Source organism: Onychostruthus taczanowskii, unplaced genomic scaffold, assembly GCF_017590055.1.
Source record: "Onychostruthus taczanowskii isolate IOZ18803 unplaced genomic scaffold, ASM1759005v1 scaffold89, whole genome shotgun sequence".
NCBI lineage: Eukaryota > Metazoa > Chordata > Aves > Passeriformes > Passeridae > Onychostruthus > Onychostruthus taczanowskii.
The window spans coordinates 2,802,372-2,828,658 of NW_024506882.1; the positions used below are offsets into that span (position 1 = coordinate 2,802,372).

At 45.1% G+C, this 26,287-nt stretch overlaps 1 protein-coding gene across 3 annotated transcripts in view; it reads right to left on the reverse strand.

The window, feature by feature from the left end:
- Positions 1–484: 484 nt before the first annotated feature.
- The window catches only part of PPM1E (protein phosphatase, Mg2+/Mn2+ dependent 1E), a 63,717-nt gene continuing 37,914 nt past the window's right edge, over positions 485–26,287 (reverse strand). For 2 of the 3 annotated variants that reach the window (XM_041425258.1, XM_041425256.1), the window contains exons 2-8: positions 12,884–13,002; positions 8,374–8,573; positions 6,813–7,001; positions 6,163–6,306; positions 5,811–5,904; positions 3,800–5,542; positions 485–3,543 (exon numbers count right to left, since the gene is read on the reverse strand). In XM_041425258.1, coding sequence (XP_041281192.1) covers positions 4,482–5,542; positions 5,811–5,904; positions 6,163–6,306; positions 6,813–7,001; positions 8,374–8,573; positions 12,884–13,002 — 1,807 coding nt within the window. In that variant the 3' untranslated portion in view covers positions 485–3,543; positions 3,800–4,481. The remainder of the gene's footprint in view (positions 3,544–3,799; positions 5,543–5,810; positions 5,905–6,162; positions 6,307–6,812; positions 7,002–8,373; positions 8,574–12,883; positions 13,003–26,287) is intronic. The other variant, XM_041425257.1, reaches the window with a different exon arrangement.

Below are 26,287 nucleotides of genomic sequence, written 5' to 3' on the forward strand. Positions count from 1 at the left end.
CAGGAATCGAGAAGGAGGCAGAGTTTTCCCCAAAGCTGTTTTGTTTCCGCAGAGGGAGCAGATGCTGGGCCAGGGCCAGGCCCTCACCCTGGAGGTGCCCTGGGAGTTTGGGCTGTGCTGGGCACTGCACACAGCTCAGGCCCTGGACCATGGAGCCCTGCTGGGCTGAGGCACAGGAGCTGCCCTGGGGCTGCCTCCAGCTCCTGGAGGGGTCAGAGAGGAGCTGCTGCTTTGCTCACCTTTTATGGGCAGCTTATTCAGAGCTGGTTGGGAAAGGGGCTTGGATGACATTGATCCTTGGGCTGTGCCATAGCAGCCCCATCCCTTCTGGCCACAGAGATGGGCCCTGAGCAGCCACGGGGGAGCCAGAGCTCAACAGGGAAACTCCAGTTCCACGTCCCACAAAGGAAAGCCCCTTTCACCACACTAAAGGCACAGCTGCTCGCTGCCTTTGTTAGCTCTTCAATAACCAGACTAGCTGGAGTGTGGTTTAAATTAGTTTTATTAAGATATTGGTAAAACTTCAACAGTTTTTCCTGTATAAACAGCTTTCATAAATAAAATATGGATGACTAATACATGGTTAGAACTAAACTGGCGGGTGAACTGTAGAACAAGATTGCAAATGGAAAAGTCCCAACACCGGTACATGATTTAGCTTGAATTTATTCACTTCATAAAGAACATGTCTCATGAACAAGGTACTACAGAAAGGTCAGCAGGAGCACCCAGGAGCTGAGACCGTGCCTGGCTGGCCACGAGCAGCAGCACTCGGGGTGAGCTCAGCCACCTCCCCGTGCTCATCCCGAGGTGTCTTCAGAGGGAAGGAGAGGAAAGACCGGACACGACAAGGGTTGTACGAGACCCTGACAGGTGGGGCTTGTTTGTCTTTAATGCTGGCAAGGGCTGTGCCATGGCTGGGGTGCCAGGGCTGGAGAGGGGCACGGACATCGGGCTCCGAGGTCCTGTTAATGCTTCCTTATTATTGCACATGATACGAGGGGAGAAAGTTTTGTTCCTGTCGCAAAGAGGATGTGAATTAAAGAAAGATTGCCCTAAATTACAGACATGAACAAAGCTGCAGTATCCCCTTGGATGGCTTTGTTTATGTGACTGAGTGCCGAGTGAAGAAATTGTGCTAAAACAGCCCTAATTTAGACCAATCTTTCTCATTTTGCTTTATTCCCGCAGAATCTTGGGGTCGGGAGGATTTGGTGAGGAGAGAGCGGACCTGAACTACAGCAGCCATGTCTGTGCACACAACTCCTTGTGCCTCATCTGCCCATGGGACAACTGACACACAGTGCTCCAAAAACAGGCGGAGTTTCTAGGATGATGCACCACCAGAAACGTGGTGTAAGTTAAAGTCTGCTTGGACATTGTCCTCCAGCGCCGCGGCGCCGCAGCTCGGCTACGAACGGTTCTCACTCGCAAGGACAATGGATGGCACTTCTAGGTAAAGAAAAGTTCCACACGTGCGTTTCCACCCACCTCTAGTGCAAATGGAATGGGTGAAGAGCTCCCTGCCCTGGTGCTGTTCTGCTCTCTGCACCGCACACGTTGCTCAGGGTTGGAAAAGCCCCGCGGCGCTCACAGTCAAGAGCTTACCAGCGAGTTTTGAGCAGCTCCAGGCAAAACCAGCCCCGAGCCCCTTCCTCAAAACCACCACAAGTGAAACAGAACAAAACTAAAGTCATGTTGTCACTGCTACCTCCTGGTTCTGCAACCACGGTCACCGCGAGGGATGCGGGGTTGTGTGAACGCGGATGAGGGATACTTCAGCTCTTTATTGGAAAGATTCGTTGTACAAATTTTCACCACCACTAAGATACACGATAAAAATACAAAACACAGGTCACAGACTAAATCTCAGTATCAACAGTTAATAAATACAATGAGATACTTCTCTATTAGCCTAATATTTTACACTGTCACCAGATAGACGATCAAGGTACGAGATACAGAACACTTAGATACCGTTAGAGAGGGATTATTGCTTACGTCAGCAAGCAGCAGATAAGGGCACAGGAGTTTGAACTGAAGGAACTACTTCCTATCACCAGTGGCATTAAGAGAAAACACTGCATTTCACAAGCACTGCTTTTTGTCTAGTGTGTAGAATCAAGAGCAGCATAATCAGACCAATAACCACTACTTTTAATATTATAGAACTTTAAAGGACTTACCTTACAAATGGTTCCTATCTACTCTATAAATATGCAGTTAGTGAAGAAATGAACACTTGCTCTATCTATACAATGGTTTTACCTGACCACACTGCAACTACGATGGTGGATTTATTTTTTTTTCTCCTAGCAAGATAAATGGGATGAGTCGCAGAATTACCATTTATGAATCCACACCTAAAAAAGCTAGATCCTTCCCAAAACAGCACACATGCAGTCCAGTGCTCTTCAACTGCTCCTGCAGACTGGGAAGAAGTTTTATCATCCGGGACGGGTTTGCATTCTAATTTACTCACATCAAGAATTGCACTTACACCACCTTTCTCTCCAGAACACGACAGTCAGCTAAAGATGGACTTTCAGTGAGTCATTATTACTGTGAATAATTTAAAACAAAGGCACCGCAGAGATGCCCCAGAGTTGCATATTTTACCATTTCATGGTTTCTCAAATTTCCTCGGTAAATCTGACTTGGAACAGAAGCTGCAGCTAAAGAGAACGTTGACAACAGCTAAGGCAGAATAAGATGGCAGATAAGAGCCAATGATCCCGTAAGATTAAAACAAAGTCTGAAAAAGATCAAAGGAATCTAAAGCCACACTCCAACTCCTGGTTGCTCACAAAGCCTTTTGCTGTTCATCAGATTGCTTTTAAAATAGTGCATCAAAGAGAGAAGCAGCGGAAATCGGCGGAATTCAAGCCTCGCCATCTTGTCATGTTGAATAATTTTCTTGATTACTTAATATTAAAATACTTGCAAATTCTAGCTAAACACTAATACTGCTATTGTTACTGCTAAAATGATATGAATTGTTCACTAAGTGCCTATGAAGACTTATTTTGTTCATACTCCTCCCAGTGCATCGCTGTAACAGAGGGTAGGAACGGGATCTGGACTTAGTGGAGCTGATGGGAATCGGCCGCTTATTTACGTCCCAATTAGCGGCTCCCCCGAGGGTGTGACCTCACCTCGGGAGCGGGGAGGGGCTGGGGGCCGCTGCTTATGCAAAGAAGGGCAGCTGAGTTCCTCCCTGGCCCTCCCGGACCCGGGGAGCCGGAGCAGAGCCCAGCCCGGGCACTGAGCTCCTCCCTCTCTGCTGAAGGCCCAGCCCTGCTCTGCTGCATCCTCGGCATTTGCATCCCCTTTGGGCTGCTCCGGCATCATCCATCCCTGCGCACCCTGAACACACAGCCGCGGTGCTGCGTCCTTCCTGCTGCCACTGGCTGTGAAATGCTGCCTTTGCCACCTGGGAATCCTCACCAGAACCACACAGCTCATCCAACAGCTCCTGATCTCCGCGGGGACGGGGACGGAGGGTGGGACTGGAGCCCTCCACGGGTTGGGTTCTTTTAAGACCTGAGATGAAGTTAAGGTGGGAAGAGGTTGGCTCAAAGCATTAAGCACAGTCATGTTCAACTCAATGAGAACAATTTCCTAAACTGAGAAATGAGAAAAATGCCACTAAAAGCACCAGAAAGATACGAAATTCCCTACACTGCACCTCCAGCCACAGGAAATATATTTTTTTTAAACTGCAAGAAAAGTTTTCTTCATACTCCGCATTTTATATTACATGGAAAAAAAAAAAAAAAGGTAAATTATGAGTCTGTACCTCGATGGGAGTGTGAGACCAGAGCAGCAGGAGCTTAGTGTGTCCATTCCTAAGGTACCTGGTAAACCCTGTATGGCTTTTAGTCGTCTACCTGCAAAAGTGGATGTAATTTTCTAATTCATCTTAACGCTCACCTGGAATAAACAGAAAGCAGAACACGAAAAGAAAAACAAAAACCCAAAAAAACCCCCACACCTCGACTCTACAGAAACTTCCCCCCCCGCTCTAAAAAAAAAAAATTTGGCAGTTCTAACCCAGATCGTTCTTTGAGTATTGCTCCACAGACATTTCTCAGGCAGGTGCAACCTTCTGCGTGGTTAAGGACCGTGCCCTGGCGCTGTCTGTCCTCGTGCAGCGGCTGCTGGGCTCTCCCTGCTGGATGTGGCTGGACACTCGTGTGTGCGGGTGGTCGGGCGGCTGCGGCATTGCTGGGGGTGGCACCACCACCAAACTTTGTTAGAGATCCAAACAACTACATTGCTTAATTCCTAGTTCTATTTACACAGGGGTGGAGCTTGGCAGGGGACTGGAGTACAGTTCGGAAATGCCCACCTCTTTTTTTTTGTTGTTGTTTTTTTTTCGGTTTTGTTTTTTTTTTTTTTTTTTTTCACTTTCTGATGATGCCAGTTTTATTTTGGGAATGTCTACTTTGGGAGTCTGACAGGGGAACACGAGGGAGTGGTTACATTTTACAGCATTGATGAAGGTGTGGGTCTGGTATACAATGACTTTGTCTTCGCATCGAACACTCGCTGTAAGAGCCGTGGCTGGGCAGCCACCGCCACGGGGAGGGTCGGGCCAACGCCCTCCTGCTCCTGCGGCCCCGGGCAGGGAAGGGCAGGCCGGATCCTTCTCCCTGGGAAGGCTCCTGAGCCCAGAGCGGCGTGTGAAACTTTGGTTTGAGCCTGGCTCCTCGCCGCCTCTTCCCGTTGCAGAGCCGGAAATGAGGGACCGCAGCTCGTTTTCCCAAGGATTTGAACAGTTCATCTTCCAGCCCGAAGGAGATGGGGGCTAAGCCCCTGACCCTGTAGATGCCCTGCCCTGCAGCCCCCGGGCTCAGAGGGGCGTCCTCCCCGCGATGGTTCCCCCCGCAGCCCCAGGACGCGCTGGGCTCCGGGGCCTCGCTCTTCACCGGGGAGCTGCTGATGGAACCCGCGCTCTTTGGTATGCCAGGACTAAACACTTGGACTGGTGGCAGACATTTGGCACTCTGAGGTGTACTAGTTTCTGTTTTTGTCAGGTCTAAATAGCCTTGATCATCCAAGGGGTTAACGCTGGAGCCTATGCTTAAGCTAGTTCTGTCGGTGAAGGAGTCCACTCGTCCTTCATAGCCTAAATCTGCGGGTGCTGAGCACTGGTGCTGGGGCCACGGCCGTTTGCAGTCTCCATGGTTCTCCTTGTCTTCCCCGTTGTCTTCTTGCCCACCTTGGAAAGAGTTCTCTGTCCAGTCCGACTCCTCGCTGACCGCGACCGCCGCGTTCATGTCCCTGAGAAACACCACAATGACGGTGATGTTGTCGCTGGAGCCGGCATCCCGAGCAGATGCCACCAATTTATGTGCTACCATGCTGCTGTCACCATTATTCTCCTTCAGATGGTCAGCCACCACTTTGACTGCCTCATCGGGGTTGACTGTGTCATAGAAGCCATCACAGGCCAGAATGAGGTAGTCTTCAGAGCCATCCAGCACCGTGGAGGCAGAGTCTGCGTCCCCACAGATGTATGGCTTGTGCTCAGCATCTCCTGTGGAAGAACAGCAGAGAAACACAACTGTGGGTTTGCAGCCACAGCTTCCAGCAGCTCTTATTGACTCAGTGTGGAGCCAATGACTCTTACCCCAAGTTAAAGCAATTATTTGGAAATTATTCCCTCAGACTGTAGGGGGAAAAATAGAGGTTATTGCTCATAGGTCTATGTTCAGCTGTATGTCAAATTTTGATGACTAGAAAATTAAAATTTTATAGTTAAAAAGCAAAGCAAGTCTCAAAAAGGAATGAAGGCTCTCTCTTACCAATAGCTCTGGAGACAGAGAGGCTCCCGTTCACCCTCCAGGCTCCAAACCAGACCACGCAGCCACCCAGGGCCTCGATTCGCTTCTTCTCATCCTGAACAGCAACACAAGAGAGAGCAGCACAAGACAGAGCAGTCAGAGCTGCATCACACACTCAACACTCCCATCAACATCTGGATTTTCACAAACGTGGCAGCCCCCACGAGACAAAGGATTTGCTCACAGATCCAAACAAACCAGGATAAGTGGAACATGCTCTGCTGCTCAAAGAGATGCTGGCATGGCAGCGCTCCCCCAAAGCTGGTACCTGTGCTGGTCACTGCCCAGGGGTGTTCAGACAGGCCCTTCTCACCTCTCGATCTGGTTTGTGGGGTTTCATCAGTTCCACAGCTTGGCCTCTCCTCACAAGCATGACCTGGGAGTCCCCCAGCCAAGCCACATGCAGCATATTCCCTCGGATGAAAGTCACCACCCCGGTGGTTCCACAGCGCAGACTCTGGAAAAAAATACATTTCCATTTCAAAGCATTTTCTTCCTTAACTCAGGGACAGAACACGCTGAAACTGCAGCACAGAGCCTGTTCCCAGGGAGGAACAGGCAGTGCTTCCCTACAGCTACGACTGCTCACTACAGCCCCTTGGAGCCAACCTGGCTGAACACAAATGTGCTCCATGACATCCCTGGCATGGGACCTGCCTGCCAAGAGCTGGGCACTGCTGGGCCTGCTCCTGCTGCTGACAGACACAGCTGTGTGTTGTGCCCCTGAGGGCTGAGCCTGGTAGGCAGGTGAGTGTGGGAATGGCAGCAGCATCCTTCAGAGGAGCTGGAAGCTCTGAGAAGCAGGACGTGACATTTTTACGGGATGTGGAGCTGACATTTTTATGGGATGTGAAGCACAGAAAGCCACCAGTGGGGCATGGAGAGCTCTGTACTGATTCTGCTGTGGCTGGAGCCCCTCTCTGGCAAGGCAGGATTTGCAGGGTGATGCTCTCAGTGCCTCACCTCCCTGGCTGCCTTCTGCACGAAGCGCTCGTCGGTGACGCGGAAGGCTCGGCACAGAGCCTCGGCTGGGTCGTGCTGGAACATCTCCTGGTGGACCATGTTCACGTGCAGGTGGATGGAGGCATAGATGGCAGCATCCACTCCTCCATGACCATCAAACACTGCAAAATAAGCTTGTTCTTCTTGGTCCTGCCAGAGGAAACACAGGGAGGAAAAAACTCAGGTGAAAGCAGCACAAACAGCTCATTGGATTGTCTTAAAGCTTTGAACTTGGGATTTGTGCTGTCCTCATGAAACTGCAATTACAGACAGAGCCTCCACTGGAAAAGCAAACTACCCTGACCACCTGCACTTGCATCAGTGGGAAATTTCCACCTTCCTGTTGAATTCTACCTGCAAAGTGCACGAGATGCCAGAATCCCATGTGTAGTGCTCTCAGTGTTCCTTAGGTCCCATTTGTTACAGCTCAGTCACACAACTCAAATAGGAAGTGCCATTCTCATCAAATTGTGCAGGAGATTTTGTGACTGCAAAAACCACAGAGTGAGAAGAACATCCAATACAGTTTGCATGAAGTCTACATCATGATTGGAATCCACCAGGGATGAAATGCCAGCACAGTTAAAATGTGAAGCCAACCAGCCTCTGCTTTCACTCTTCTTTTTTCCTTAAATCTAAAACATCATCTTAGATGCCTGTGTTTAAAAAAACTGCATGTGCTCTCTCATCAGAAAATTGTGATTACATTCACAAATCAAATACAGCAAAATCACTCATCTTCAAGGCAGTTTTCTCAGCTTCCCCTCCTCTGTTCAGAGAAACAACGTGGTACCAGGAGACAGCAACTCCAGTGCCTATTCACACACACAACACCAACCCACTGACAGAGCCAATTCAACCTTGACAGCCAGCTCAGTGACTGGAATATTTGCACATTGTAATTTTTAGGTAATGGGCTCCAACACAAATTGGAATAAGAAAGCTGACAATTGACAGGCAGAGGAAACATCTGCCTCTGTTTGCATTAATATCTTTTAAAGGTAAGAATGTGGATGGGGCAGAAGATGGTTATTAAAGTGACAGGGTGTAATAAAGAAGTAATTATGCAGCAATTTGATCCTTAAGGTAAAATTCTTGCCATTTTCCTTTACTTTCCATTCCTGAGTGTCCAGTTTTATACCTCAAGGGAGAGCAAGAATGAGTGTCCAACCAATGGCCACATCATGAAATTAATGGAAGGGAAGACAGGCCCCAGTTCCACCAAACTACTCACATTTCTAGAATCGTGTGTGAGCTGCACCCCATAGTCCTGTAAGTTTTGGGTTTGTTTGGTGTTTTTTAACTCAATTTCCTTATTTTTGCTTTTCCTCCCAAGAGGAAAGCTTGAAAAGCAGAGCAGACCCACCCCCAGCTGCCAAGTGCCTTCAGAGATGAACAGTGAGTGAGGCAACCAACTGCCAACCCTCCTGAGGTCCATCACCCTCCACTCCCTCCGTGGAAAACCCTCCTGCTTTCCCAGGATGGAAACCACGACCCACAGGAGCTGTGTCTGTGTGCTCACCTCGAGGTTGAAGAGCATGTTGAAGTCAGGGATGCAGACGTGCTTGTCCTCCATCTTCCTGCGCATGTTCTTGATGGCGTGGATGGAGGTCTCGTAGTAGCGGTGGGGCTTGGGCTGCAGGGGGAAATCTTTCACCCAGTTGCTGCAGATCTCGTGCAGTTTGCTGTAAACTAAACGGGCCAACTTCACCGTCTCGATCTCTGAGGAAGGCACAGACCACAAATGAAAGCCTTGAGAGTGTTATTAAGTCAGAGTTTTCTCCCTTGCATACATTAGAAAGATGAAACAAAACCATTTTAGCCGAGCAGTTGATGTCAGCAGGGAAATTCTGGGCTCTGATGCATGAAAAGGAGAAGCCAAACTCACCATAATCAGCATTCATCAGTAAGCAGCTCATTGTTTGTTTGTCTTTTTAACTTAAACATTTCCCTGTGCCTTTGGAGAACTCATTTGCAGCAGCAGAGAAAATGAAAGGCACGAAAGTGTTGGATCCCTGGCGTGGCCCTGCCCAGGGTGGTGCAGCTCTGACAGGGACTGTGTCATGGCACAGGGTGCCACCTACCAGTCCCACCCTCCATGACAATGACACACTGGGTTTGGACCAAATTCACTATTCTAAACACCATTTCATTGCAGAGCTGAGAAAAGACAGTGGAAACAATCTGCAGAAATTAGCAGAGTAATTTTAAGACGTTTTGTGCTCCTTCAGCAGTGCACAGGTGCCTTCTGAGCTATTTCCTGATTTCCTATTATTCCCACATTCCTGACAACGGTCTGTCAGAGAAATCTGCATGAGCAAATGAGAAAAGCATAAAGGCCTCAAATTGAAGAAAATGCTGAACTGGCACTCCTGAGAAATTATCATTTTAAAATGTGAAAACTCAGGTACTTGACATTTGTTCTGAAATTCAGGAGAGGAAAACAGGAAGTCAGCATCAGAGCTGAACACATCCAAATCTCTTTGTTCATGATGGCTCACCAAAGCCAGGGATCTTCAAAGCTGAACAGCAGCAATCCAGGAGTGCCAATCACTCCTGCAGGAGGAGGGGCTCACGTGCAGGGAGGAGAGGGGAGAGCTGCAGCATCTCTCCGTTTCAGGAATTCAGTTTACAGGAATTCTGTGAAGAGCCTAAAAGCTGCATTTACAAATTTCTGTCCTAGGTCTACAGTGACCAGGAGGCCAAGAACCCTAGGAAGAAGATACTGTCCCAGCTCTGTTGGTCCAATCAAGAGGCACTAAGCTGAAAATACACTGGATAAACAACCAGAAGGAAGCTTGGCTCCTTGATCACACAGCTTTAAAACCAAGGGGTGGAAATCAAACAGCTGGGTCATCCCACCCCTGCCACAGTGTGAGTGGGGGGGTTCCTCACCCCACCTGTACTGCTCTCACTGGGGCCACCTGAAATCTCTTTGGGTAATGGATTTAAAGAGGGAACATGTCCAACCTGAGGTGTCCAGTTCTATTTTCCAGAGGAAAGCCCACAGATTTTGCTCTCCCATTCCTCCCCACTGGGCAGGGGTGAAGGGAAGAGGGCACGTGGCAGTCACCTGTGGCACCTCTGCAGGAGGGTGGCAGTGAACTCAGGGACCCTGCTGAGATCCTCACCGCCCTTCCCAGGGGACCGTGCGTGGTGTCAGCATCATCAGGAACTGCTCGTGAGGTCAAAACAGGAGAATAATAAAATGCCACAATAAAAACCACCCCCTCATAGCTGGAAATTACTCATCAATTGTTAATGCTGCCACGCTGAGCCAGAGCTGACTCAGCTGTCACTGCGCTTGTGTCACGGAGAATTTCATTTCCCTCCTGCTGCTCCCAAATCCCCAAGGTTGGAGGTAATGCTGAGCTGCACCACAGTGAGTGGGAAATCCAGCCCAGGCATTGTTGTTCCCAAAGATGACAGGGCAGAAGGAGGGTAGAAAGGATACCAGGAATCAGATCCTGCTTTTAGTGCCATGTTTTATGAGCTGTGTTGATAACATGGCCAGTGTGACAAAAGGGGTCAGAACCAAGACCAAGGTTTTCCCTAATCTAGGAGCTGTAGATCTCTTTGGAGATCTCTAGGATCCATCTCCTAGAACCTGGAACAACTGGGTAATGGATATTATGATTTGCTTTGTGACATCTCCTGGAAATTTGATACCACCAGCAGGTCACATGGTCCTGCTATCCAGCCTCCTCAGGTGCTTCCTTGAACAAAGCCAAACTTGTGATTCTCTTCCTCCAGAAACAAACCCCAAACCTAAATGTCCTTAATCTGACCTTTCAAAAAAGAAATCCAACATCATTCAGGTCTCATGGAAAATCTCTTGCTCCTCCCCAATGCAGCTGGAAGAGAAGAGTCATGGCCTGTGACTCAGACATCCAAAATACATGGTCACCCCAAACACAGACCCCTAATCTTGCAATCCTACATTTGTGGCCTCCAACCAGTTTTTCTTCTTTTAAGATTTTCATTCTTCTGTCATGGAGTTTCTCATTTCTTTCCACACCAAGAACTGCTTTCACCACTCCTAAGCACAGGACATGATTTGTCACGTTGCAATTCTCAGAGTGAAATGTGCCACTAAGGAAATTTGAAATAGCTTTTTTTTTTATCTTTCAGCAAATTCAAACTTGAGGCAAATCAGGTAAATGTCTCCTTGTATTACACAGAGTAAAAATCTTTCTGGGTTCATAAAAAAACCTGACATAGAACTGAATATTAAAGCCAGGCAGTGAAATTCAGCTTGGTTTCACATTCTGCAGCAGCTCAAACAGCACCAGGGCACAGTGAACTCTGAGCATCAAACTTCAAGATGTAGAAATCCCATTTTCACCACCTGCCACACTTTCCTTTGCTTTCTTCCAAAGCACTGAAATCTCCCTGTGTGGCACCACTGAGGGCAGATCTCCTCTGAGCACCCAGCCCAGGCTTTTCAAGGGACTCCCCTGGAAGGGTCTCCAGGCTGGAGCTGCTGCCACCACTTTTGTCTGGGTTTGCTGGACCAGACCAGCCCTGGTAGCTGATGAAGCCCTGATGGAGCACAGGGTGCCCAGATCAGCTGGGGCTGTCCCTGGATCCCTGGCAGTGCCCAAGGCCAGGCTGATGGAGATTGGAGCAACCTGGGATGGTGGAAGGTGTCCCTGCCCATGGGACAGGGTGGGACTGGATCTTTAATGTCCCAAACCTTTCTGTGATTCTGTCATTCTATGACACTTGAGCTGATGTCCTGCTTTGGAAAATGATCACTTAGATTATTTGAATTTAGATTATTGCAGGGTTTGTATGAAGCTCTTGCTTTACTACAGGCCAGAGGATGTTTCCTCTCTTCCTCTCCCCTTAAATCCTCACAATTTAACACTCACACTGCATCAGCAAAGGGATATTTTATTTCCAAGTACCCTCATTATGACAATTCACCTCAACAAACTGCATCTGGAGCCCTGTTCTTAGTACCTGCTCCAGTCTCTTCCCATCTCAATCTGTGTTTGCCTCTGTGTCTTACAGCCTTAGATATATTTAAATGTCAATTTCTGTAGGTGTGAGGGTTTTGTGGTGGCTTTTTTTCCTTTCTTTTTTTCCTTTTTTGTTAAATTCTGTAGATATTCTGTGTGGAGGCTTAGTCAACATTTCCTTGGAGACTGTCAAATATTTATGCAAGTTTCAGAGATCTCAATTTGAAATTAATGAAGGCTGCTCAGCCAGAACAATGACAAATCTATTCCATTTACCTGCTCAGCAGGAGGAGGCAGCAATACCTACAGAAAGGGAACCCAGAGCATGTTTTTCTGTTCCTCAGGTTTCCAAGGGCCTCTGGGGAATACAGCAAAATGTTCCTTTTTGAAGAGCCAGATTTATAGATCCTCCTTATCCCCAGAATAATTTACAGGAATTTTTTTTAATCAAAAAAGGAGAAAATGGACAAAGTGGTTTAGGGACTGTATTTTCAAGATCAAATGGCAGAATTCCTGTTAATAGATGTGAGAAACATTGGTCTTTGTTGTAATGAACAACCCAGACAATTTTCAAGGTTATTTAGGCCATCACACTCCTGAAATGAGTTAGGGTGCATGACCTTGAGCTGGAGGCTGCAAAAATCTTGTCAGCCAACACAGATAAATGAGGAAAAGGAATTTTCTTCCTTTTAATCACAAAATCTCTTTATACTACCTTTTGCTAAAACCATAAAAAAAAACCTTACAAGCCATAGTAAAAACCACACTGACGGAAATAATTCAGAATTAAATTATCTCTTCCCACATATATTTGACTTTGCTCCAAGGATGAGGGAGGACAACTGGCACTTGCCAGCAGAACCACATTGTATAAATGCTGAGATGCAGGGCCATCAGACACAGCCATGAAAATGCACTGAAAAGAGTGATTCCAAAGGTTTGAGTGAGAAATTAGACCTGCAGCTCTAGCAGGATGGTGGTGAGCTCCCCATGGACCTTTTTCCATGCCTGTGGGGTGTTCCTGTTCCAGAACCCCCACCCAGGGGGTGGAATTCAGGGGGCACTTACGGATGATGCCGTCGGCGTTGTCCACGCGCTTGGGCAGGAAATGTGCCGAGAGGTCGCTCTGCAGGACTTCATCTGAAGTTGTTCTGGCTAAAGCAGAGGCCAGGAATGAAGGGCAATTACTGGAAAGGAAAAAGAGAAACCACAAAAAGATGTTTTAGTGTGATTCAGCAAGGTAACATGAGTGTGTTTTTCACCAAGGTTTTTCTTTGCCTGAGCCCTGCAGTAAGACCCCAGACTCACTGAAGGGTTTTGGTCGCCCTCTTTCACTCCTTTGTTCCCTGTTTCTTAAGTTTTAATGTTTCAGTTCATAACCTCTATTTAAATTCTTTTCAAATCTAGATTTGAACCCTCCAGAGTGTCACACAACTGTACATTTTTTACATATATATGGTACAATTTTAACTCAAGTTAAGTCCAGTTTCTCCTAAGATTTGGAGTCAGGTTCCTGAATTCCTTGGATTTCAAAGTGTCCAAAGGCTCTCTAAGGGGCACTGGAAGTTAAGGTTAACCCACAGGTAGCTGATGTGCATAAGGTAAAAAAAGTTCCCTCAGGAATGATTTCTACCCAGAGTGAAGTGGCTTTAACTCACTGTATTTAATTAAACCTGGTATCCCCCAAGGTTAATTAATCTATAGCAAGCCAAGGCCACTTTAATGTACAATCTCTCATTCAAGAGGAATTTAATACCTCTTAATTTATGTATAACTTTTCATTTCCCATTGGTCAGCCCCAACTTCTCCAGGTGTCTCCTGCTGACACAGCCTGAAATTTCCAATTTCCACAGATTTTATTGGGGTGATGGTGTCTTTCCCAAGACATTCCACTGTCACAGGGCCACAGAGAGACACAGAGCCAATTTCAGCCCAGAAACCATCCATCAACAGAATTCCAAGGCAGAAATCCAGGGAACAGGCAAAGAATACCAACATTTCCTTAACCTATTTCTTTTGTTCAACATATCAATAAATGATTAAAGGATAAGATGAACAATAAATAGCTTTGTCTGACACTATTAGGAAGCTCTGGAAGTCACACAGGGAGCACTTGCACCTCTTTAGGGCCCTCTCAGGTTTCCTGCTTTCTGATGACCTGAGAGTTCTTTCAAAGAAAGAGTCAGAATTCTGCAGCTTGTATTGACTAGGTTGTTTGTTATCCATTATCCAAAATATTTTCTCTCAGACCCACAGAGTTCTGATCTGCAGGTCTGTCAAGGGCACACTGCCCTGTCCTGAGGCGGGGCTCTCTTTATACTAAAAACTATGTATGCTTTATTTACAGTTATTTTCCAATACCTGTCACCTATGTTAGACTGTCTACTTCTACTCTAGACCAATCTAAATGTGCCACCATCACCCAGAAGATGGAGGCTAGGAAGAAGAAGGAAGAAAGACAGGACAATGCCCAAGTCCCTTCCACCTTGCCTCCTAGACCCCTATGGTAAAAATCTTCAAAATTCCACCTTTCACCCTGTGACAACTACTGTTATGCTGCTTAAACTTTTGTGACTTGTAATTCTTCATACAAGGTTGGTAATTTGCTACGAGGGTTAAGTTGGAAATCCCAAGTGTCTTTGGCTTCCTGCCAGGGTCTCCAAGCCCCTGCCAGGGGACAAGCCATCCATGGCACCCAGAGGGATGTCCTGGCTTCTGACAGGGCCCCATCCACCCCAGGGTTTTCCCTGGAATTCCCAGGCAGGCATTCCGAGCTGCTGGGGGGGATCAGCTGCCTCAAGGCCGGCACTGCCCAGCCCAGCTCAGGGCTCTGATCCCATTCCCATCCGGAGGAAAACACTGGCTCATCCCTTGCTGCTGGCACGTGGAGGAGCTGCTTTCCTGTCTTGTCTTTTCTGTTTTTATTTGGCTCACAAAGAGCAGGTTTGTCGTGCAGTGATGCTGGTTCTGCTCGTGTTACATGAGATTCCCCAAAAAGAGAGAGATTGCAGTGCCCGGGATGGAAGAATTATTCCAGCAGTTACCAGCAGGGCACCCGCAGGAATCTGAGCTTCCTTCCAGTCCAAGTCCTGACCAGCTCAGTGCTGGAACTCTTTATTAAAACCAAACTTGTTTTGTGTCACTTGTAAAGAACCCTCAGGAACATCCCCTGATGGGCAAAGAGGGAACCTGGTTAAGAACTGGGGCAACAGCAGTGGCTAAAATAGACTCAGGACCTAAACAGCAAAGAAAAAATAGCCCAGAGAGGAGGAATTTCTGTTCTGCCTGGGTCTGGGAGGGAGCACAGCAATGTCTGTGGATACCCAGAGCCATGAACATACCTGAAATTTTAGGTATTATTTTAACTGCAGTGACCAATGACACAAGAGAAAGGTGCATTTCCAGGGCGTGTAGCAGGTCAGAGTGTTTCCCCCCAGCTCCAAGTGCTGTACACGTGTTCCATTTCCACACAGCAGCTCTATATCCAGCCAAAGAGTGCATTTCCATTACAATGCTAAACCTACACAAAAAGCTGCTAAAGATGTTATTAGATAAATTAAAGGATTTTAAGTACATCCTTCCTGATGCTCTGGCAGCGTAGGTGTGTTTAGAACACCCACAGTTGCATTGTAGCAATCCTGGAATAACTTTGGGAAGGTATTAAGTCAAGCCTAAAAGTGCTTTGCTTCCATGAATTAAGTTTGAGGGAACCAGTCTGAGGTGGTTTTATTATTATATTAGCAGCTTAACACACAACTCCTCTCCATCCTGCTAGCATTAAAGTGGGGAGGACTTTCTAAACACCTTCCCTGAGCTGTTCCTCTCTGCTCTGAATCTAACATAAACTCTCCTACTAAAAATAAAAGAGACGGCAAATTTGAAATTCTTATTGCAAGGGGGTTCACCACTGGGCTTTGAGCAACTGATCAATTTTGAGGGGAAAGGTAGAGAAAATAAATCAGCTGAAGGCTTTCCTTCTATGTCTGGCCACTCTTTGTCCTAATAATAACAGCTGCTGGCCGAAGAATTAATTGCCCTTGACATTTGTTGATCACAAAGCTTCTTATGTGGCTGCTGCAGGCTGTGCCATGTGAGCAGGGAGGTGCCCACACGCAGACAGATGACTTCCTCTTCCTGATTAGCACCACTCAACATTTACTTCTCTCACTTGGCTCCTCAGAGCACTTTTAGTTGAATTACTTTTTCCCTTCAAGGAACAGCAGATTGCACTGGAGGTTTAAAATAGCTGTTGAAGGCAAACTGCTCTGAGGACACTTCATTACTGCTGCACCAAGACAAATGAAGAGTCAGCTCTGGGATCTCTGTTTTCAGCACCAAAGTGGGCACTCAGGTGAGCAGATACAGCATGCCACAAACAGCATCCAAGGGGGAAAGTTCTCCCTTTTCAGAAAACCCAAAAAGTGTCACCAGGATCCCTGGGGACAGGAGGAGCTCCCACCCTGCTGCTGGTGTAACCAGGGATTACCTGCTGGCTCTGAAAAGAAATTCTTCTGCCACGTTCTAGATGCTCAAATGTTATTAGTCATGAAGTCTGACAAATTGAAACTGGGAGGGCACAGTCTTGTTCAGCAGAGAGCTGAGAGCTAAAATGCCTTTGTCTATTCATAGCTGTGCCACTAACTCAGCAGCTGACCTTGGACGAGTCACTTCACCACTCAGACCTTCATTCCTCATCTGCAAACAAGGAATGAGAATGTCATTTCCTCAGGGAGAGGAGGAGGAGGAGGAGGAGGAGGAGGAAGGCTGTAGAAGGCCTAAATCTGTGTTTGTGAAGTATTCTGGAATTTCTTGCTAAGAGTCCAACTGAAGGGAAAAATACCAAGATGAGAGTGGGAGATATTTTCAATCTATAGGAGATTTATACTTTCAGACTTCTGATAGCTTTCTGAGGTTTTTCTCACTCTTTTCTCATACACTGTCAAAAGTGCTAAGTGGAACACACAGGCAAACAACAGCTCTGGGTAACTCACAGTGTCATCAACAGCTGCAGGAGAGGGGGAAACCAGCAAAGAGAGACCTCAAGTTCTTAAAACTCACAGTTCTGAGCATTAGCACTGCGGATGGGAAAATGATGCTGCAGCCCTTGCCTAACTTCCACAGCGAGGGCCACCAGGGCTGAAAATCCCCAAGCCTGTCATGGTCTGGGGGAGCTGATGAGGCATCACTAACCCAAACAAAGCAGGGAAAATGGACCAAAACGAACTGGGGCTTTCAAGAGGCAAAGCGGGCAGTAAATCACAAAATGTACAGTGTTCCTGTTACCTCAGGAATCCCCTGACACCACAGAACAGCAATTGTTTTAGTTAGAATGAGGAATGATTTAAATAGAAATGCTATTCAATCTGCTGAAACACAAAACAAATCCACAGGCAAACAGGATAAAGCAGCATATTTGGTTTCACCCAGCAATCCAAGACCAAGAACATGACCTGAAAAGAACCAAGTACAGCACATTCCCAAAAGGCCTATAATTTACTGTGGTAGTAAAAGACTTTGTAGGGATGACAAATTAACTGCACCCTTTCCAAAAGACATTCCACCAGGGATGCACTTTGGGAAACACTCCTGCTCATGTGGCCTGTTGCAAGCTCTTGTTAGAAAGCAACTTTAGCCAGACTCAGTTTAAGAAAAACCTCATTTGTCCCCTGCCTGTATTTACAAAACATTCCAAAGTCTCATGAGACTTCTTCCAGATGGAGCTTTGGATACAGCCTGGAAGCTCTTTGAAGAAGCCTTTAAAGTCTTTATTATTGCAAGTTCCCATGCTGAGAAGTGCAGCAGTAATGAGCAGGGAAATGCTTTGGGGAGCTCCTTTGGCTGTTTCCCCAGCCCTCCCTTCCTTCACCTCCTGTTTCCATGGCCATCCAGAGGGACTTGGAACCATTGAGGGGCTCCTGTTTGTCCCTAAACTCCTCCAGGTCACCCAGCACTCAGAGGGGAATACTCTGTGAAGCATTCCAAGACCCTAAAATGATTATGGAGTATCCTCTGGATCTGCCAAGCAGAGGCTATTTCCAGCTCCATCTCTGCAGGTTCTCCTCTCCTCGCTCCCAGAGCATCTCTGACCTGTGCTGTTCCACAGCTCTGCACAGCTGCTGGAAGTTTTGATGCTTATTTAAAGCCTGGTCACGGTGGACAAATGGAGTATTATTATTTTTTTTCCCCCTAACACATGGTGAAACCCTGCACTAGATTTATCTGCTGCAGTGTTACTAAAAAAAACCCTGGCACACACACACACACACACGCACAAAATAAGAAACAAATAGAAAAAACAATGCACCTTTTAAAAGCTTGCATAACCAAAGCTCCTTGAGAAGTCATTTGAGCTGGCAGTGGTGAGACAGTAAAGATGCTTGATAAATGTGTTTGAAGGAGCTGCAAACGTGCTACCCAAGGAAGCTGCTATCTATAGGCTCCCAGAGACAGCTGCCTGCTCACATCCCAGCCACCCTGTCCTTGTGCTGACAGTTGTAAGCAACAGAAATATAATACACGAGCATTGCAGAAAGACACTGCCTCAGATACATTCATCATGCCCCTGTCTGTGCAGACACTGCATTTAGAAAATATTTAACCTTCTGCTTTCTGCTCACTGGTGTTTTCTAGACCAATTTTGTATTGATATGTTTCTGTAGTTAAGTCTGTCTTAACTGGATGTGAAAAAATAGCCAAACTAGAGGTGCACTGCTCATCAGAAAACCTCTGCACAGCTGGATGAAGATGCTTCACCAGGGGAAACCCTTGGCTTTTCACGAACTGTTCTCAACACATCAACTAGGCTCAGACCTCTGATGCAATTTCTGCTGCAGAGCAAGTCAGTGTTCCCTTCTCCAGAGGGGGAAGTGCACATGACAGTACATACAGCCACCAGAATGTGAGCAAGACAAAATAAAAAGGTCATCTTTGTCTCTTTGATGAGGTACAATGTCATGAAGGGCAGTGTGGATCTAAAATATAAATGTTTGCTGCCCACAAAGCACTCATAAGCATTTGTGATTTAATGGCTGTCAATAAAATAGCAGTGACACCACAGGGGTGAACTGTGGAGAATCCAAACCACACAGAGCAGCTTCTCCTGAGCTCCTGGCTGGATAAATTGCCTGGGTATTATCTTTGAAACCAAATTCTATTATTTCTCTCACTCATCCTCCCAGCGTGGTGGTTCTGAGGTTACTCATATTCCAGTCTCTGGGGCTGATGCTGTGGCTGCATTTAAAATGACAGAAATCACCTCCTGTAACATGAACAACCCCTAAAAACCCAGCATGGATCTGCCAGGAGCTGGAAGCCAAATAACTGCAAGAAATTGAATTCCCAGAAGTGACTCAGGGAGGGTTTTCTTCATTACAGCAAAGAGCTGAAGATACAAAGTTTGCTGTTGGAAATCATATCCCAGCACTTCACAGCCAGATTATATCCATCTGTTATTAAAAGAAAGGGAAACCTGGACTTTGAAGGAATGCAGAGAAAAATGGACAACAATCCATGAACCTCTGGTATAACAAACACCAAGATGATGAGGATGTATCGATATAGACTCTCCCCCATCTAAATCAGAATAATTTCTGTCTGAGGAGTAAGATTCTGAGGGACTGGATAGTTTTATAATAAAATCATAATTGTTGCTATGAAATGCACTTTAGAAAATTATAAAAATATTATTGTAAAATTAAAAAACCCCAACAAGCCACTTATTTGATGGGCATTGATTGTGCAGCTTAGCTCTTTGGTATTCAGCTTTGCAAATGCAAACGCACAGTGAAAATAAATCTGTGTTTACCCTATCATTAATTCATCAAAAGAAAGGTAATTTACTGGTATTACCCACTCATGTGACTTTCAGGGGTTTATAGTGAGAGGAAAGATCCTTCTGGATTTTGTTGTTGTTTTCCAAGGATTATGCTGCATGTTCACACAGCACATTCCCTGCTCAGGGTGTGAGGGTGCCCAGAGTCCTCCAAAATCCTCTGTGTGCCCACTTGGCACCGCTGGGAATGGAATGGGGACAAAGCCACATCAGTGCCAGGTGCTGCTTCCCTGGAGAAGGAAATTTCTTCACTGGAAACCCAATGTCAACAGCAGTTACCTCACACTGAGTTTCCCTGGCAGAGCCAGGACTGTTTAAAAGCTCCACAGGACATTAAAAATGTCATTGATTTTTCTCTCTTTGGCACTCAGTCAGTTCGAAAGTCAGCATAATTCAATATCTTTCTCCTGGTTCCATTAGCAAAGAAAGGAATCCATGCTTCAATCTATGCTGCCTTATTGGGAAAAGTAATTTAATTTTACATCTGAAAGTGTGCCAACATCAGCATAAAAGCATACACTGTATACATCAGATTTAATTTATGAATTCTGCATTTTGTCAAGCCAGGATGAGATGCTGTCTAAAATCAATGAGTGTCCAAGCTCACTCTGAAGGTACTTATATATATATTCTTATTATTTCAGATATTTTATGTCCTAGCTGGAGTTTTTGATGATTTCTCTCCTTGCTATAAAATATTAATGACACAGTCTCTAGCAAAGTTCATGTTGCAGGAAACTTGCAGAGGAGTTCAGGCACATCATTTGCTTACCACTGATTCATGCCCAATTCTTTCTCTCTGTTATAAATAAACTTCCACTGATACTTCCCTTAAGTGGAGAGGATATTCCATAGAGATCTGACGTGTCCAGAAATACAAGTTAAATAAGAATCCCCCAATGCAGAGCCTCTGTTTTATCAGAGATCAGATTAACATACCCAAGTCCTCTGTCAGAAAGAAAAATGCATTCTGATGTTATAGCTAATGACTTAATTTCAAATAAATGAAATAAAATGTTCCAGAGCAACAGATACCCTGCTGCCTCCTTCAGATCATCATTAAGGCAAACAAATGTTAAATGACTTCTTTAAAAAGGGGTGAAGATGGTGCCTGTTCAAATGCTCAGCTTCAGTAACACCCCACAGAGCCAGGCCCCAAACCATCTTCCTGTTGGAGCATTTATCTTCATGTAACTGAGAAAAAAAAAATCAGAGTTGCAGACCAGGATTTCCAAATGACATTTGATCACTTAACTTCTTTCAACCCATTGAATAAATATCAAATATAAGGCAAAACACATCCTGGAAGATTTATGGCCACTGAGTCAGCAGCGAATGTTCCCTCGCTGCCTTCTCACTCCTGTGCCTTGCACTTCATCACACAAATGGCTTGGGTGTTTATGCCAGATGTAAGATTAGATAATTACTCATCCAAGTCCTGCATGTCAACTCTTTTTGGTGATAAAAAATTTATTCTAAATGCCCCATTTATAATCAGTTGTCTTGCAGAAGCATTCTGTTGTGCAGTGCTACATCTCAGGCTGTAATTCTGTGCAGGAACACGCTGTGTTTGTGCTGTTCCAATGCCTGATGTCAGGAATTCTGTGCCTGCAAAACAGGGACAATGCTATTGACCTCTGGAAAGCAATTTCAAAGCCAATGATGAAGTGCCAGATATTATTAATTGACCCTAAACTGGGGATGGAACAAGAGAACAGCAATTCCCTTGCACTGATTCCCAGAAAATGCTGCTGCTCTTGTGCATGATATGCAAGGGAAACAAATGAAAGCAAACATGAACAAACAATGCAGTACCTTTAAAAGTAATTTTACAGGCAGATGTGTAACTACAGGCAGGTTCAAAGATTTCCCAGTGGGGCACATTAGAGATTTGATTGGAAGCTCAAGTTGATGATTACTGACACTGATGCCCCTGGAACAAGATGCTGGAGGGATAAAAGGGGCTCTGTGATTGGGGTGAGTGCTCTTTTAAAGGAAAAACCCTTTAGTTAGTCAGAAAGATCCCATCCTAATTCCCACTGTCACTTGTCCTTTGCAGAATTGCAAAGGATAATGGCAGGTTTAGGGGTTTAGGGTTTTTCTTTAAAGGATAATCAAAATGTTTTAGCTATTCTATTTCACATTAAAGTCCCTAATGCATTCTGTTCTACTGAGCCACATAGTTATTTCAGTCATTCTTAATAAATAACAGTTGCCAGTAGTAGTTAAGCCAACAGATCTGAATTATTTATAGTGTTGAGGAACAGAACAGCAGATAAAATACATTAGGGTTTTGGGTTGTTCTGGCCTGAACAACACAATGGCAGCCTTTAGATGTTTTTCACCAGGCTGTAAAATATTCTCTTTCCAATCCTGGTTTAAAAGATTTCCTAAAGAGGCAGCAGCCAAACCTCCAGCCATCCATCTTCAATAATCACAGTCATGAACAGCAGGTGAGAGCCTCTCCCAAATACTGCACTGGCACAAAGTTTGATTTCATTGGACAGGTTAAATGGCTACTTAGGATTAGTCCTAAATTACTATAGATCAGCAGAACTTAGGTGTTTACATATTATATAGCATGGCTCTAACCTTCCAGTAAATTATTTAAAGGCACTTCACAGTGCTGAACTCAAATGTTTCTCTTCTGTTTGCCTATATTCCAGCCTCCCTTCAGCTGGAAAAATGCAAAGATACCACCTACATTTTACAATGGCAAATCCAACTTCACATTCCAGGCTGGAGCATGGAAATCCCAGCCCCTGTCACTCCTTTTTAAGAGGCCACATCATGAAACATTGAATACACAAAAAAAAACCCAACAGGGACAGAAATTATTTTGATGTTAACTTGACAAATTATGTTACACACGTGTTGAATTTAATGCTCTTTGTAACTTCAAAGATGCATTCCAATATCTCTGCTGATGGGATAATGTGCCTGGGTGGAAATTTGTGGGAATATCTGACTTTCCCACCTTGTGATGCCATCACAGGGGACTGCAGCAGTGGGAAATTCACTGTACAGTTGACTCACCAGGAGAATTGTGCCCACAAATGCCAAGGAGGGATTTACACTCAGATGCTGCAGGGAGAGGAACTGGGGGAGTAGTTGTAGCAACATAAGCTTCAACCAAACAGTTTTCCTTTTATAGCTCACCTTCCACTTCCTATATGCATCTATTTACAGCAGGAAATGCTGCAAATTGTAGCATCTCTAAGGAGTAAAAAGAATTTTGAAAGAACAAAAAAGAGGAGAAAATCTGGAGAGGTAAAAACCCAACCAAACTTCCTTCTATCAAATACTAATGAAACAGAGGAGGAATAAAACTGAAATAGAGGAGGAATAACACAGAAATAGAGGAGGAATAACACTTGGAGCCATGTCAGGTTGTTAAGGGCTCTGGAAGTGGCTCCCTGACATTTCAGCCCATGGGAATGAGCCACAGCATCCCAGGGAGAGACAGGCTCAAGTGACAGGATCCCTGTGCTCCCCTGCCTTGGCTCTGCTCCCTCCTCTCCCTGTCCCCAGGTTTATTGAGGATCTGCACTCTGAGCTTACTGAGGTTGGGAAGATTCTGTGGGGTCCAAAGCTGAGGAATGTGGCTTTCCACACGGCCAGGCAGGTCCTGAGCCCATGAAACAGAGCCTGCCTGCAGTACACAGCCAAATTTAGCTCTTCTTGCTCACAAAGGCTCTAGGAACTGATTCCCAACAAGCTGGGGATGTTTCAAACAGCTCTGCAGTGCTGTGGCCTCTCTCCTGTCCTAGAAGGTACAGAGAATGATTTAAAACTTGGCAAAGATGTCTTAAAATTATTCCCAGCCCCATTTAAAAACAAATCTGTGCACATATTCCAATCACTGTTAAAAGGTCAACTGAAAAAAAAAAAATAAAATAAAAGAGCTGTGACATTTCATAGTGTGACATTACAAATCTTACCAGATTATGGACATTGGCTCTCTACCCTGGACTTCTCAATACCACACAGATTCTCCCACACAAACTCTGCCTATTCACCACAATCTGGGACTTTGTTTATGCAGCATAAGCAGTCTTTAAGTCTTGTTTATTCCACTTGATTTTCTGTGAGATGAACACGTTCACATCACCCATTTCAGAAGTGACAGCACTGCTCATATAAGAATTACCCAACAGCTCTGCTTTCCCTCTCCCCCTCCACAAAGAAGATTGTCAACTTTTCCCTAAGCTTATTATCAAGCCTGTGATCTCTTCAGAAGAGGCACAAGCTCTAAATATAAGAAAGAATCTGTTACATAATACCCTGAGCAAGGAGGCAGCACACAACAGCCTGTGGACAACTCGAGCCTGAGTCCATCCAGAGAGGAAAAGGGAGAAAAATCTGTGACTTTGCCCAGTTCCAGGCCTTGGGTCTGTCCTGTGCAGAGCCAAACCACAGAGAACATGGAATAATGTGCAAAATTTCAGGGTTTATCTCTATGGAAGGTAAACAAATGCAAACAGGTGACATTATCTGCAAGTTGATTCAGGATGTGGCAGAAATTTACTCAGATCAGAAGAAATCTTTTTCAAACATGAGCAGGACTTGTTTGAAGCTGCCTGAACCTGGATTGTAAATAATGCACTGGTGAGGACTGACTCAGCCCTGATGAGGAGGCTGAAAGCTGCTTCCAATGGAGCAGTGGCACAGCTCTAATCAGCACTTAAGAGAGTTCCTCAGGAGCCACACTATCAATTACCCTGGTAATACATATTCAGGGAGGTAGGGATAGCAGACAGAGAGAATAGCAAATCAAAACATTAATAAAAAATAAGGAACCTTTGGAGACAAATGATTATCTTCTATGTCTACAGTGCTTTGTGCGTTCCCAAAGGATTTAGAATCTAAAAATAAATGATTACTTCTACAGCACTGACATCCAAGCTACCTTGGATAAAAAGCAGCAAATTGCTAACTATGGATAGCAACATTACACAACTGTTTTGAACAAACAGCAAGAAATGGACCATGCTGGAAAGAACAGCAGGTCTCTATACAGAAATTGAGGGTAAAATGTAACCAGAATAATGTGAATATCACCTGTGATGGGATAAAGATGAGAACTGTCTGCCTTGATATCTCATCCTCAAACTCCATCATCCTTCTCTCACCATTCTTTAGCACCACACTGAGACACTGCCTTGAAGGAAAATACTCAACATCTGCAGCTGAAATATATTTATATACACACACACACACATACACATATATGTGTTTAAATATGAGCAATCACCACAAATTCCTTGGAAAAAGAAAGAGGAAAGATTCCTAGAACAGATAGAAGATCAAAGGTCACACAAAATCATGTAGCTAACTCAGAAATCACTAAAATCCCAGGCCAAGTAACGTTTTGAAAATAAATTCAATCAATTCTGTCCCCAAAACACACGCTGGTAATGATATTTGTAGAGAAAATCACCTAACAATGATTTAAAAAATAAAGAACCAAGTGGACCTCTGCAAGGCACAGCTCTGGACTAAAGGCAGCAGTAAATTAGAATAGTAATTATATAAGCAGAAAAGAACAATTCCAGGAGGAGACAATCAAGGAAAAATAAAACAAGTAGATTTTCTTAGATGGAACAGAGATTTCTGTGAAAGAGTTTAGAGAAGGGCCATGAAAGTGCAAGAATTTTAAACTGTCAACAAAGCATCAAATGTTAAAAAACAAAATCAGTATTCCAAATGCACCCTGGAAATTGCAATGGATGATTTTTGCTGGGTTTATCTGTAAAACACTGCTAATAGCACAGAATTGGATCTATCAGAGGTACAGGCAGGCAGCTCCAAGAATCCTCAAGGGCACAGGGTTTTCAAACCCAAATCCAGGTGGTGCACCCGCCCCAGTGAGCTTTTTAATGAGGCGTGGAGGCAACAGCAGAGACACAACTGCCACGGGTTAGACTGAAAATAATAGAGCAAGGAAAAAATAAAGATTAGGAACAGCAGCTGAGCTCTGAGATAACACAGGAGAAGTTAGTGTTAAAGCAGGATTTGAGTTCTAATAAGGCAGCAGTGGTAAATTGGAAGATGTAACATGATAGGAGGCTGAGCAGTGCTCCCAGGGCTGGGGTTGACAAATGACACCTCTGCCAGCAAATCATTTAATCCCTGCACTTCCATCCATCTAGGAGGCAAAGAGCCTCATTGCCTTAAAACTTTGGAAGAGTATCATGAAATTTAATTTATTAATACCTGAAAACTATGCTTTAATCCTCAGATAGAACGGGCTGGGGAAGGACAAGGTATTTACAGAGTTATCACTGCCTCATAAAGTATTTTTGTATTTTCTTCAGTGAATCCTCATCTGTTCCTGTTTCATGATTCCACAGCATTCTTGACTTATGGATGTTAAAAACCAATAATGAACCGATGGCAAAATGCTCACTTTAATCAAAACTTGCTGGTTTCTAACATTTAATGTTGTTTTTTGATCAGGGCTGGTTATGTCATCATAATTTGCTGAAATCATGCATTTATTTGTAGATTTTTGCAGGATTTGGTGTAGTAGCACCAAAGACAGGGAGAAAATCCCTTCATTCCCAAGTAAAGCTCAGCAAGGCTGGAGCCTGAGCTCTGATTTACTTTCACCTGGCTGAGATGGCAGCAAAGGAAAATGC